General features: G+C 47.4%; 1 protein-coding gene across 1 annotated transcript in view; it reads left to right on the top strand.

The window, feature by feature from the left end:
- The first annotated feature begins 1254 nt into the window (after positions 1 to 1254).
- The window catches only part of Scarb2 (scavenger receptor class B member 2), an 81561-nt gene continuing 68842 nt past the window's right edge, over positions 1255 to 13973 (top strand). The window contains exon 1 of the mRNA XM_004647424.2: positions 1255 to 1569. Coding sequence (XP_004647481.1) covers positions 1453 to 1569 — 117 coding nt within the window. The 5' untranslated portion in view covers positions 1255 to 1452. The remainder of the gene's footprint in view (positions 1570 to 13973) is intronic.

The raw sequence follows: 13973 nt of genomic DNA on the forward strand, positions 1-13973 counted from the left end.
TTCCCAAGTGCAGAAGCAACCAGCCCAGGTCTCAGTACTCAGCAACAACAGAGCTTTCATTTTCCTATTTTTCTTCTGTGTTTTACTAAATCTGTAAGGATGAGGATGGCGAATGTACTATTAAACTTTGGTGGCTAAGAAAATGTCCTCCTCAATCTTCCAGGTCAGGCAGCACAGCTGACCAGAGCTCTGCCTCACCTGCTGGACTCTGTCTCGGGATTTGTATTACCATGTGGGGGCAGGGCCCTAGCTCTAGGCTGTGCCACCCAAGACTGCTGACAGACCTGACCCAGAGCAGGGCTCTATCTGGGGATGCCAGACTTAAGGCACAGCCGTTTGGCTCTGAGGCCCCAGCAGGGTGTTCCAGGCCTGCACTCTGCATCCCTTCACTCAGCTTTCCCCAGTCCTCTGCAAGAAAACACCTCCTTCCAGGCCCAGCTCCCTGACCCTTTTCCTGTGACCTACTGAACTGTGCTCCCAGCTGGAACTCTTTCTTGAAGGCAGGAACAAACACCTGCAGCGAATCACAAGGCTGCCTGGCGTTAGTGGTGGGGTGTGTGGCGAGCACAGGGGCATGCTCGCTCACTCAGCTGGCATTTACCGGGCAGCCCGGGTCTGGGGTCCCAGGCAGCAGAGAGCAAAGTGAAGGGGTCACTGACCCGTGGCTCTCAGCTTCTGCAACTTTGCAGACCTCAGCCTTGCACACTGGCCTGGCCTCCTGTGGTTCTGCTCCTCCACACCCAGAGCCATCTTCTCCCTCCTTTCTCTGCGCAGCCTTCTCCCATTGACTGATTGTCCTGGGCACTGAACCTAGGGTTTTGCCCTGAGCTACACCCCCAGCTCATTTTATTTTTTCTGTTCTATTTTATTTTATTCAATTTGAGACAGGCTATCGCAGAGGCGCTAACTGCCCATTCTAGGCTCAAACTTGTGATCCTCCTCCCTTAGACCCCCACAGTGCGAGGCTCCGGGTGGGCCAGCTGCACACCCTCCTTTCCCCAGAACCTGTGACATGTCCTGGAACCCAGCTTCCCGAGATCCTGGCCCACGGAGGCTGAGGGCTCGTACTTCCTCCACTGCGCCAATCCTAACCGGTCCGCGCCCAGACGACCCGGGACACCCCCCTACCACCCCACCAGCATCAGGGGCGATGTCGCGTCCCTGCGGATACCCGGCTTGCAGAGCCTCGGAGCGCAAGGCAGCGTGTGGATCGCAGGACAACAAATCGCGGCCTCCGCTGCTTGACACGTGACGGCCCCGGCCACGCCCCGGGCTGCGGCGAGCGTCACGGCCTGCGCGAGCTCTCGGCCCGCGAACCGCCGGCGGAGGAGCCCGGTCCAGCACGCCGGCACCGGGAGGCAGCGCTTCAAGCCAGGTTCTCGCGACGCCACCAAAGCGGCCGGGGGCGCCTCCCTGTCCTCGCAGCCGGCCGAGTCCGGGACGCCGCGCAGTATGGGCAGATGCTGCTTCTACGCGGCGGGGACGCTGTCTCTACTGCTGCTGGTGGCCAGCGTCACGCTGCTCGTGGCCCGGGTCTTCCAGAAGGCTATGGACCGGGCGGTGGAGCAGGTGAGGTGGGGTCGGGCGTCCTGAGTGCGTAATGCATGCGTGTGTACCCTCTGCGGACCTTGCCTGGGAACCCCTGCTGGAGCCCCCCCGCCCCCTTCCTGGGGTGGAGAGTGAAGGAGATGGCAGTGGCCCCGGTGCGCTTAAGACCAAACTGGAGCTTGGCTTCTCAGCAAGGCCTAGCCTCTGACTGGCGTTTGCATTTCTTTTTTCCTCTCCAGAAAATCCAATCTCAGCTGGGCCCAGCTGGTTTCCTTCCCACCTTGTGCGGAAACAAAACCGCGAGGAGACACATCCTTAGATGCGGCACGCGTTGTTCCTCCCAGGGCCGGGAGACTCTCTTTGTGCTTAGTCCGCCCTTCGCGGCCGTGTCCCTTGGCAGTCGCCCTCGCTGCCCGGCCCCGCCGTGTTTCCTTGTGCCCAGACGTAGAGGTCTGGCCTTGCTGCCGGGCGGCTCTATCCTTTGACTTCACTTCGTTGGCCACGGTCTCCTTGCCTTTTCCCCGGCTTCACCAAGCCCTGGGGAGAGGAGCAGCAGAGAGTTCGGGAGATCACTTTTCCCTTACAGAAGTCTGTGGCAGCCTTTCCTGGCGCACCCACAACCTCAGGCTCCGTCTTTCCCCTTGTCTGAGCTTGCTGCAGGCTGAGACGAAAAGCTCAGACCTGCTCTGACTTGAGGCAGTACACCTTGTAGCGTCATCTTAGCCAGGCGGCAACATTACCTTAACAATTTCCAGAAATAAAAATTTACTGGGAATCTAGCAATTAAAAACAATTTTTAAAAACGTGCCATAGCAAAAATCAGGTATGATAGCAGACATGTATAATGCCAGCAATCTGGGAGGCTTGAAGCAGGAGGACCTAAAGTTCTAGTTAAGTGTGGGCAATTTAGTGACAGTGACATTGTCTCAAAATAAAAATAAAAGGAGTTGGGGATGTATCTCAGGGCAAAGGCAAACTCTGAGTTCAACCTTAGTACCAAAAAAAAAAAAAAAAAAAAAAAGCCATAACAAGCACCATTTAATTTTTTTTAAATTTTTTGAAATTTATATTTGTGTATTTGGTACAAGGTCTCACTGAGCAGCTTGCACAGCATGTGGTGCCGGGGATCAAACCCTGTCCTTGCACTTGCTAGGCAGGCACTTAAACCACTGAGCTATCTCCGCAGCCCCTACTGTTTAATTTTTAGTAAGTTCACTATGCCCAGGGAAAGGAAGGCTGGTGCACGTCTGAGCTCAGGCACTGTGGTTTCCTGAGTATCTATGTTCCTTCACCCTGCACATGCGAATCCTGGTGAGATTTGTGGATGTCAGCCTCTTGCTTTGAGTGGCTAGAGTCAAGTAATTTGATAGTTTGATAAGAATTTTCTTCCTGGCTTTATCGGCTGTCTCCAGGAGCCCTGCAGGGGGAGGGTTCTTGCCAGTGTGGTGGATCCTGATTCCCTGGGTCTTTCATGGTTCAGGATGGGTATGGGCAGCTGTCTGAGGCCGGAGTCAGTGTCCAAGTGGTTTTCTCCTTGAGAAAGGCTCAGAAGTGACAGTAGGAGACTTAAGAACTGCCCACTCAGCCCTGGAGCGTGGCACCATGTGGCATTGCCATGAAAGGACAGGGCTCATTTCAGTGGACAGATCTGTAGTCAGCGAATCATTCTGCTCTTTTCTGAACAAGTTGTAGGGTGTGGGTTGATGTCGAGGAGGAGGACCTTTGTAGGCAAAACCTTGGAGAGTGATGGGACACTGGAAACTGGTGGTTCTGTCTTTCTTGGTTCACCTTTACCTATCTGAAAATGGAAATAATAATGATGGATGTATATATCAAGGGACATGAATTAGCCAAGGAAACAGGTATGGTTCCCCTAAGATGAGTTGGTGCTTAATAAATGATAGTAATTCTGTTTTATTAGAGATCACATGACTGAAACACACATGAGATTAGTCTAACACCCTATGTTCAGATCCTTAATTCACCCTTTACAAGCTTTTTAACTTTGGGAAAATAATGTCACTTCTCAAAGCCTTGTAAAAATAGGGACAGGTGGTGTCATCTCTCGGACACAGCCATACATTTACCGCAGAGCTCACAGCTCTTTACACGCAAGGAGCCTTCCAAAGCCCTGTACTGACTTCTGCCCCAGAATTTTTCTCCTAGGAAGGGCCACTCTAGCTATATGAGCTCTGGGGCGCATAAAGTCCACCTGTGTATGCAGACTTGAGGGTGGAATGCAGAGTGCAGGGCACTGCGGGAACCAGAGTCTGTGACCTGGGCCTGGTGGCCATTGTGGTTTTCTTTCATCTTGCTGTGGACAGTCCCCTCGCAGTTGAGTACAGCTGGAATGCAATCCACTCACTGCCAGTGCCAGTCATTCCCTCTGAAGACTGTCCAAGACTCAGTGCATCTCCATCAAAAAGAGGAGAGAGAAAAGGAGTGAAACCCAGATGCATAATTTATCTGTTGTGGGAAGCTCAGTAGAATCCCTGTAAGAAGCAGTTGTCTAAGGGACTGCAGTGACTAGGGATGACTGGAGGGCGACTTGACAACCAGGGACTGTCTTGGAACCAAGACGTTCTTACCTCACTGTGCTGGCGGAGTATCGGGCAAGTCCTGTAATCCCTGCCCTTCTCCTTGGCCCACACCCATTTCCTGGAAGACTTCCAGGCCTATGCAGCCAGCCTTTGAGCCTCCTGAAGGCGGGCTTTGTGGACTACAGTCTCACCCAGCCTGGAAGAACAGGGTTATATGTTGCATTTCATTGTTAGCCCAACCCATTGTCTCTGCCTGGTGCAGGGCCTACTGCCCTATAGGCACATGACAAGTGCCTTGTTTTTATTTTCTGTGGCACTGGGTCTTGAATGTGTTAGGTAACCCTATGCACAAAGCAACACCTCCAGTCCTACTGTCTCACTTTCGATTTTGTTTGTGGTGCTGGGTTTTGAAACCAGGGCCTTCTCAAGGTGCTATATCCCCAGTTCTATTTTTATATTTTATTTTGACACAGGGTCTTACTAAGTTGCAAAGCTGCCCAATGTGGGCTTGTACTTGTGATCCTCCTGCCTCAGCTCCTACTGTGCTGGGATTACTTTGGATTTTTTTTTCCTTTTTTCTTTTTTTTAATTTTTAGGGAAGAGTCTACAGGGTGTTCAGGGTCTCACTACTAGATCAGACTCATAGTGCTCCATCTGTTTACAGCCTCCCAAGACCTGGGATTACAGGTGCACTTGCCACAACTCCCAGTTTCATTTGCCATCTCAGTGTGCCCCTGGGGGCAGGGCTGGCACCGGCACAGAGAGGCTGGATTGTTTCATTGGAAAGAAGAATGACCTGAGAAACTGCTGAACCTGGCTCAGATTCCTTCTCTGTTACCTACAAATACTTGGAGCAGGCCAAGTTAGCAAGTAATTTTTTTTTTTTTTTTTTAGTACTGGGAATAGAATTTAGGACCTTGTGCTTGCCAGGCAGACACTATGCTCCTGAGCTATATCTCCAGCCATCAAGTAATTTCTTAATTAAAAAAAAAATTTTAGCAAGTTGTTTAACCCCTGAGAACCTCAGGTTTCTCATTTTTTGAAATGAGAAATGAGAATAATACCTTCTTCACTGGGGTGTCAGAAGAATGAAATAAGAGGGTTGCTGTGGAGCCCCCAGCACAGCCACTCCCTCCCTCTCTAGATGCAGGGTGGGGACATTTGTTGCTGTTGTAATTTATGGTTTCCACAATTTGTGAACTGAAGCTTATGTAGTAGCTAGGGTTTCACTTATGAAGTAGCTTCTTGCTTCTATAGTACAACAGTGAAAAGCAGTCATGTGCCCCTGGGTATTAAATGTGTGTCTCCAGTCCCCACAGGCCTGGTGACAGCTCAAATGCCTCATGGCACTCAGGTGACAGAAGCGGCCACAGGAAAGGAGCTGCCATACCTTTGCCTCCTCTTCCCAGGCCAAGGACACCACTGAGTCCACAGATATAACCAGCAGGAGGAACACTTAGCCTTTGCCTGTGCTGGGGGAGGAGCAGTGGGTATCTGGAAGCCCCAGCAGCCTGGGGGCCAATTCTAAGGTCACCTCCAGAAAGAGTCTAGCCACTGACAGTCACTTAATATATGAGGACATTATTATTGTTGTTGTACTAGTGATTGTACCCAGAGAATGCTGGGCTGCCTCCCTAGCTCTTTTTATATTTTTACTTGAGACAAAGTCTGCTAAGGCATCCAGTGTGACCTTGAACTTTCAATCCTCCTGCTTTAGCTTCCTGATTAGGTGGAAAATAGGAATTACAGGCTGGGCCACCACACCCTTTTTTTTTTTTTTTTGTGGAACCAGGGATTGAACTCAGGCCCTTGCCCTTGCTAGGGAAGCGCTTATTCCACTGAGCCATCTCCCTGGCCCTACCATACCCTTTTTAAAAATCAAATCAGCACAACACTCTCATTGCTCTTTGTGATATGACAATCAGCTGAATGTATTCTTTGTGTGTCTACCACATCTCCTGAGTTGCCTCTATTCAAAACTAAGAAGACAGCATTATAGTCTAAGATTTTTCTTAATCAGAAAAATTTTAGGTGGGTGTGGTGGTACATTTATAATCCCAAACTCCTATCTCAGTATTTAGTTCAGGCTGGCCTGAAACTCTCTCAGATCCTCCTGTCTCAGCCTCCAGAGTGCTGGGGTCACTAGGAGTGCACCACCATGCTCGGCTTGGACCATGCTGTTTGAGGGACAAGAGTTTTTCTCTTTTCTTTTTCCTCTTGTGAGGACAGCATGGGAAGCCTTGCAGTAAGGCCTCCCACGAGTCTGGCAGAAATGGGTGTGAGCAGGAACCCTTGAGCATGCTCATGGCTCAGTTTCTTCCCAGGTTCCCAAGGGTTCTGAGGTTGGCTGGGTAGAGCTGAAGTGAGAGTTGGGCCACAGAGGCAGCATGGGGTCTGAGACATCATGGTCAAGATGCTTCTTCCAGCATCCAGCCATCAGGACAGTGCAGGTCAGGCGCTCTCAGTGGGGCCCTGTCCCCAGGGAGGAGTAGCATCCCAATCAGGGCCAAAGATGCAGGAAGCACTGCAGATCTCCCCCAAGCTTGCCAAGTTGGACTAGGACTAGGCCCAGTTTAAGGAGCAAGCTTTGGAATCTATTATTGCTTGAGTAGTAATTATTTTACTCTGCGTCTTCAATCCTTGAGATGGGCAATCTACTTGAGGATATTATCACTGACAAGTGCTGTTATTCTGCAAACTGATTTTAAAGGAATGATGGGGGGATGCTTGGCTGTCATCTTGGAGTCATTTTGCTTTGTTGTCTAATACAGTGCAAGATCTCATTCTGTCGGCCACAGCAAAGGGGCCATCTGTGCTGCTAAACATTTGCCTGATTCCTAGAGAAGAACCAGCGGGTGGAAATGAGCTCGGCAATGAAAATGCAGGCTGCTGGCCAAGTGACTAAATGTTTATGACCTAATGGTCAATGTGTTGTGCTGTGGGAGTACGATATATGGAGGGAGGGACTATTTTGAATTAAAGCTGGCAACTAGTCAAAGCAGCCAAGGAAAAATGCTTGATCTTTGCTTTCTGTTTTTTAATTTTTGCATGTCTGCAGTATGTGATGACTGTATTCATGGGCAGTTGGTACATAGAGTCCCCTATCCATACCTTTCCTCCATCTGTTAGTAAGGGTCTAAACTGTTCGGGTTGACCTCAATCTTGTCATCCTCCTGCCTTGGCTTGAGCAGCTAGGACTATAGGTATGACCACTATGCTTGACTGTTTGCTTACCATTTTTATCTATTTTTTGCTTTTTTTTTTTTTGTTTTTTGTTTTTTGTTTTTTGTTTTTTGTTTTTTCTTTGTCAGAACCAGGGATTGAAATCAGGCCCTTGTGCTTGCCAGGCAAGTGCTTATTCTACTGAGCCATCTCCCTGGCTCCTGCTTTCTATTTTTAAAAGCAGTTTTAGATAACACTTTGTCAGTGTTAGGGCTTATTTAGCAAATATTGATGGACTATATCATTTGTGAGGCAGAGATGGAAGCTGTAGCAGTAAACAAGTTATAGTCCCCATCCTTACTATCAAACCTTGTGGCCTTTAGGGCCTCTGAACTTAGAAATTATTGAGAGACCCAGAGAACTCATGTTTCTCTGTGTTGTCTTTTGATGTTTATAATATTAAAAGTAAAACCAAATTTTTTTAGATTCTTAGAATATAAGCATACACAAGCAGTATTCCATGGGCCATCTGATCAGGGTCACCTTCTGATCAGGGATACTTTGTGTGTCAGCCCCTAAAAATGCCACTGTACACTCTCTTAAGGAGAAAATGGAAGGGCAAGTGACGTGTTCATATTATAAAAATAGTTTTGACCTTGTGGGTCCCTGAGATAGCCTCAAGGACCCCCCAGAGATCCATAGACCACACTAATTCAGTGTAGGAGTCCCCTCTGGTTCTCATCTCAGTCCAAGAAGTCAGTATTTGTAATTCCAAAGATATGTTATTGGAATCCCATCAAGTTAATTCCAATCTAGCACTCCCAGTGCAACCCACGGTAAAAGTAGTAAAAGACATTAAAACATATTTATAATTATTGGGGAGCCAAGGGGTCCTAAGTCCAGCCATGAAGATGGCTTTGCAGAACAAAGAGGCTGACCCAGGGCTGCGCCCAGTTTTATTCAGTGGAGGAGTGGCTTGAGGAGGAATGACTGAGAATTGTGGGAAGTAGGTGAGTACTGTGAGCTGAACTAGGTGGGTGGCCTACATTTACCTCAGCCATATGCAGACAGGATATGCAGAGAAAGTAATCTGCATTATAATAAGATAATATCTAAAGTTTCGGGGGCCTGGTGCTTCAGTTCTGATGTAATCTTTCAAGCTCCAGGAAGTCATAGCCTCTATCTCCAGGCTTGATCCCAGCTGGCAGTGTGGAGCATTGGTTCTCTGTCCTGTCTCACCCCAATCACATTAAAGAGCAGCAGGTGTAGGTTACCAGGGAAACACAGGACACCTTCAAAGACTATCACCAGCACCTGGTTTGACCAATATACATTGCTTAAGGCTAATTGAAAGGATAAACAGAAGTCCTATCCAGCTCTGTACATATCAATACGAGGAAATAGGGTCAGGCTCAGTCAAAATGGAGACAACTGCTCTTCTTTCAAGGAGAGTGGATCAGGTGGTTCGCCACAATTCAATTTTTATTTATTGTTGATGTTTAGAATTTTTCATTAAACATTTTTTCTTTTTGAGACAGGGTCTTGTTATGCAGTTCAGGTTGGTATTGAGCTCACTTTGCAGCCCAGGCTGGTTTTGAACTCCCAATGATCTTCTTGCCTCAGCCTCCTGAGTGCTGGGATTACAGGTGTGCACCACCATGCCTGGCTTAAAAAAAGTTTTAAAGGACCAGGGAGATAGCTCAGCAGCACAATGCCTGCCTGGCCAAATGCAAGGTCCTGAGTTTGATTCCGGGAACCAAAAAGAAAAGGAAAAAAGGCTTTAAAATATTTAAAAATAATATCTTGTTTTATGTCTCTATAAGGCCAATTGGGGGAGTGCATTTCTTTTTGCTTTTGTGGCCAGCTCACCCTGCCCCGGGGGCGGGGTTAGTGTGTTATGTGCCATTCAGTCCCTGCACACTTGGCTAAGCACATACTTTAGACCAGCGCTATGTCACTGGTCCATGGAGAATGTATTTCCAATGTTTTCCAAACCCTACATTTTTTTTTTTTTTTTTTGCTTACTTTTATTCACTTACTGTGTGTGGTATCCCCACAAGTCCAGTGTTAAAATCTGGAGCTGGGTGTGATCAAGCACTTCTGTAATCGTAGCACTGAAGAGGATGAGGCAGGAGGACTGCCATGAGTTCAAGGCTACCCTCAGCTATATAATGTGTTCAAGGTCAGCCTGAACTACATAGCAAGACCTTGTCGAAAAGAAAAGACAAGAAAAAGAAAGGATTTGGGCTATTGGTGATTCATACTCGACAAATTTCTTGCCCTTCCTTATGCATTTTGGGGGGCCTGCCCCTTAGCTCAGTTCTTAAGTGGCTGCTTCAACAAAGCAGTCAGGCTCAGGTTGCTGTGGTTTGATCCCCACAACTCAAGCCAGCCAAACCTGCTCTGAAGGCATGCGGAGCAAAAACAAAAACAAAAACAAAACAAAAAAACCCTCCTTACATATTTTGATCAAAATATATGAGAATATTCAAAGTAGGTGAGACTTACTACTCAATTCCCTTCCAAGCTCCAAGCTTCACCCTTCAGGGCTTTTCAGTTCTTATAAAGTTTAGTATTTTCATTTACCTTGAAAGCTGTTTCTGAAGGTAGGGTCCTGGCATACTTAGTTTTATATCATCTTCTCTTACTGCCAATTGCAGTGCCTGGCTCAAATAGTCGAGCTCAGTACTAGAGCACTTACCCAGCATGTACAGGGCCCTAGGCTCCAGCTCAGCCCTTTAAAAAGGAGTTTTAAAGATTTTTGGATAGGTGGTTGAAAATGGTGTCAGTAATTTCATTTTGTCTGTTGTTGCTTACCTCTACACTGTGTCACATCTGCCTTGTGAATGGTTGTCATTTTAAAATCTGGAAACTCTACCCCATGGTTGAGAGATTCCCAAGGTCCTGGGACTGCTCAAATGCCAGCAGCACCCACCACTCCCAGTCCTGCAACAGGGTCTGCACAGGTGCCGATGGTGCCCGTCTCTTCCCCACACCAGAGCTGGGGATCCTGAAGGCTATTATCCCATCCCTAGGGCCTTGCCTTGACCCTCCCAGAGGCCCCACCTCCTTCTGCTGTCACCTCGGGGGCTACAGTGGAGGGGTTCAGGGGACACAAGTGTCCTTTACCTCCTGCTGGCTCTCTTCACTTGCAAAGTGCCCTTGTGCCTTGTCCCACTGTCTTCCTTAGAGAAATCTCTGAAGCTTACCTTGACAGAACAAGGATGAGTAGTGTGAAAGGGTCACGTGTGACAACCTGGGTAGCACATTTTCAGGTGGAAGGAGATGCTGCCGGGGTGTGAGGTCCACAGCCAAGTCCACCTCGAGCCCTGTCATGGGGCCCTGCATGCTGAGCTTCAGAGAGTCAGCAGCAAGCATCCTTAAGACAAGCACCACTTTCTCAAGCCCCACTTTAAAGCTTCATTATTCTAACTGACAAACGAAAGTTGTACACATGGATGGTGCACTCATGACAGTGTGATGCGTGTACACACTGGAGAATGGCCAGGCCCACTGTTTAATGCATGTGCTGCCTCACATATTCATTGTATGTAAGGAGAATGTTTAAAATCTGCTTTCTTAGGGCTGGCAAGATACCTCAGTGGACTAAGTGCCAGCTTAGGCAAGCGCGGGGACCATGATTCAATCCCTGGCACCACATGCTTTGTTGGCCCTGCCCCCAGGCTCACTGAGCTTGCTACTGAGACTGGGCTTGATGGTGCATGCCCAGGCTGGGGAGGCTGAGGCAGGAGAATCACCAAGAGTTCAAGACTTGAACTATATAGCAAGACCCTACTTCAAAAACAAACAAGCAGAAACTTCAAACAAATTATTGTTGTACATATAATATATTGCCTTTTTTTTTTTTCCAGAACCAAGGATTGAACTCAGGCTCTTGCGCTTGCCGGGAAGCACTTATTCCACTGAGCCATCTTCCCGGCCCCTTATATATTGCTATTAACTTTGGTCTCTGTGATATATGGTAGATCAACTGAAATTTTGTATCATTTGACGACAACGTCCTTAAGGCTGTGTAAACCTACAAGTCCCATTTGAAGAAAGTTTCCATTTACACTGTACTTCTGATCATTAGTAATGAAAACAGAGGAACCATGGATATAAATTCGTATGTACAAGAGAACATGTTATATATTTCATCTCTGAGTTGACCATAGCCAAGGAGGCTAATGATGTGGGCTTCCCAAGTTACACATGGAACCTGGCCATTGTTTCTGTGGCCATGTTTATATTTTTATCTTAGTATCTGGTTCTTATCCACTGCCTCAGCCCTACCCGTCCCCTACACACAGACTTCCTGTTTGCGTTTTCCTTCTGGTAGCTGCTTTTTGTCCCTTTAGGCTGAGTGTAACCTTTAAAGGAGCCTGCCTTTAGGGGTGTTTGTGGCACAAGGTTTTGAGGATGGCTGTACCTCCATCTTGTCCTGTATATAATTTACAGTTGCAACTCAACTCTAAAATAGCATTTGGAGGGCTGGGGAGATAGGTCAGTGGTCTAAGCACCTGTCTGGCAAGTGCAAGGACCTGGGTTGGATCCCCAGTACCACATGACATGCTAGCCCATGCCAAGCCAGCCACCAAAATGGCACACACTTGTAATCCCAGGGCTGAGGAGGCTGCGATAGGAGAATCACTATAAGTCGAAGCTGCACACCAGGACAGTGTACCAAATGAATAAAAGATATTTTTCAGAACTAGCATTTGAGCTGGGCATGGTGGTGCGAGCCTATAATCCCAGCACTGGGGAGTCTGAGGCAGGAGGTCACTGCAAGTTGGAGGCTATCCTAGGCTATGTGGTAAATTCAAGGCCAGCCTGAACTGCATAGTGAGAAAAAGCATTTGAATATGAACTGCTGCATCTCCCTAGCTTGTGAGAGGTACAATTAAAACAAAGTAAGTTAAAGTGACCGAAAAGTTAGTAAATGTCAATACATTAAGTTAAAGTCAAGGAAACCAAGGATATAGCTCAGTGGCACAGCACCTGCTGGTACCAAAAGTTAATAAAGTCAAGGAATACAAGCTGGTTGTTAGTGGAGCTTATTTCTTTTAGGGACAAACCTAAGAAATTACTTAAATTACTACAAGAATCTAAGTTGGGTTTGCTTAATTTGAAGGAGTAGTTTTTAAGGCAAAGCAAATGCTTCACTATTTTGTGAGTTTCACTCATCTAGATCGCAATGGGGACCATGTATATTGCTCATCCAAGTTCATACAGTCAGTTACCTCAGGGTGAATTGAGATGGTAGGAAAGGCAATGTGGGTGCTTGAGTTGTGTTTAATTATTGACTAGCATCCTGTTGGCCTGAATAATAACCAGCAACACTGAAGTCTTAACATTTCCTTAACAGCATTACTGGTTAGGGCCAGGCGTGTACCTCAGCAGTGCAGCCCTGCCTAGCAAGTGCAAAGCCCTGAGTTTGATTCTGGTAACAAAAAATAAAATAGAAAAAAAAATCAATCAATCTATCTATCTATCTATATCTGATTCCCATCAAAACCCAAGTGCTTATCATTGTTTGGAAGTGTCTTACTCCAGGCCAGCTGGTCCACCAATCCTATTGGTGTCACCTTCCTGAAAATTCACCTGACTTGGAAGTGATGCATCTTATGGCCATATCCAGTCATGTCAGTGCTGAGTGGTCAAAGCTAACCGTCCCTCTACCTGCTCCACTGCCTATACCAGTGAAGAGCATTTACCCACTGCCCAGACCTTTTAGAGCTTTTTTGATACAGCCTGCTATGGCATGTGTGCCATATGTTTGCCACCATTGGCACTATCTCCTGACTTAATGTTGGTTAAAGATTTAACTTTTGTTTTAAAATAGGCTCATTTTTTAAAAAATAGGCTCATTTCATGATAATAATCATTATTATTGTGTGTAGGGAAAGTATAGTTGACATGGAACCCAGGCCTCGCATACAGCGGGCAAATGCCCTACCACTGAACTTCGTACACCCAGCCCTTCAGTCCCAGTTATTAGTTGGGTGGTCACCATGCAGATTCATGGCATGCCTCCAGAGCCACACTCACCTTTCAGTGTTGGTGGAATGGTTCTGCACTTGGGACAGTTCATCCTGTTCTGTTTAGCACCATCCAGAGTCACACTGTGATACTGATCATAGGGCCTTCTGCTGCAGTCAGCATGAGTAAGACAACTCAGCGGATGACCAAGTTTGTCAAGTGTCTGTCACCCATGCTGCAGGGCCTCTGGGTGGGGCATTGCTCTTTCCTGAGCTGGATTGAAAGTTCAGGCTGGCTCAGGGAGTGACTTCTCAGACCAGAACTGTCTGGCTGAGGGGGTCATGACATTTGTGTTAGTTTCTTAGTCCCTCCTCTGGACAGCAGGCTCCTGAGAGGGTGCCTAGACTACTTGGGGTATCTAAGGCAGAAGTTGGAGGTTTAAATCAAAATTAGGTCTCCACTTGCGACCTTACGGCTTGAGGTTAAGGCAATTTCTTTGGATATATTGGTGTGACAGGGTGCATCGCTACGAGGAAGCACAAGTCCTGTTCTGTTTTCTCAGCCCTCATGGGCTGGTCACTGGCTAGAGTGTGACCTCCCCTACTTGCCAGTTTCTTTTCCTCAAGAGGTCAAGTGACTCTCCAGGAAGTCCAGAGTCCCACTGAAGGCATCTCTGAGTTTCACTGTTTGGTTCCTCTGGGTAAGGCTGCCAGATAAATTGCAAGAGGTGACTGAAAGATATGG

This window comes from Octodon degus, unplaced genomic scaffold (genome assembly GCF_000260255.1).
Source record: "Octodon degus isolate 3935 unplaced genomic scaffold, OctDeg1.0 scaffold00305, whole genome shotgun sequence".
Lineage (NCBI taxonomy): Eukaryota > Metazoa > Chordata > Mammalia > Rodentia > Octodontidae > Octodon > Octodon degus.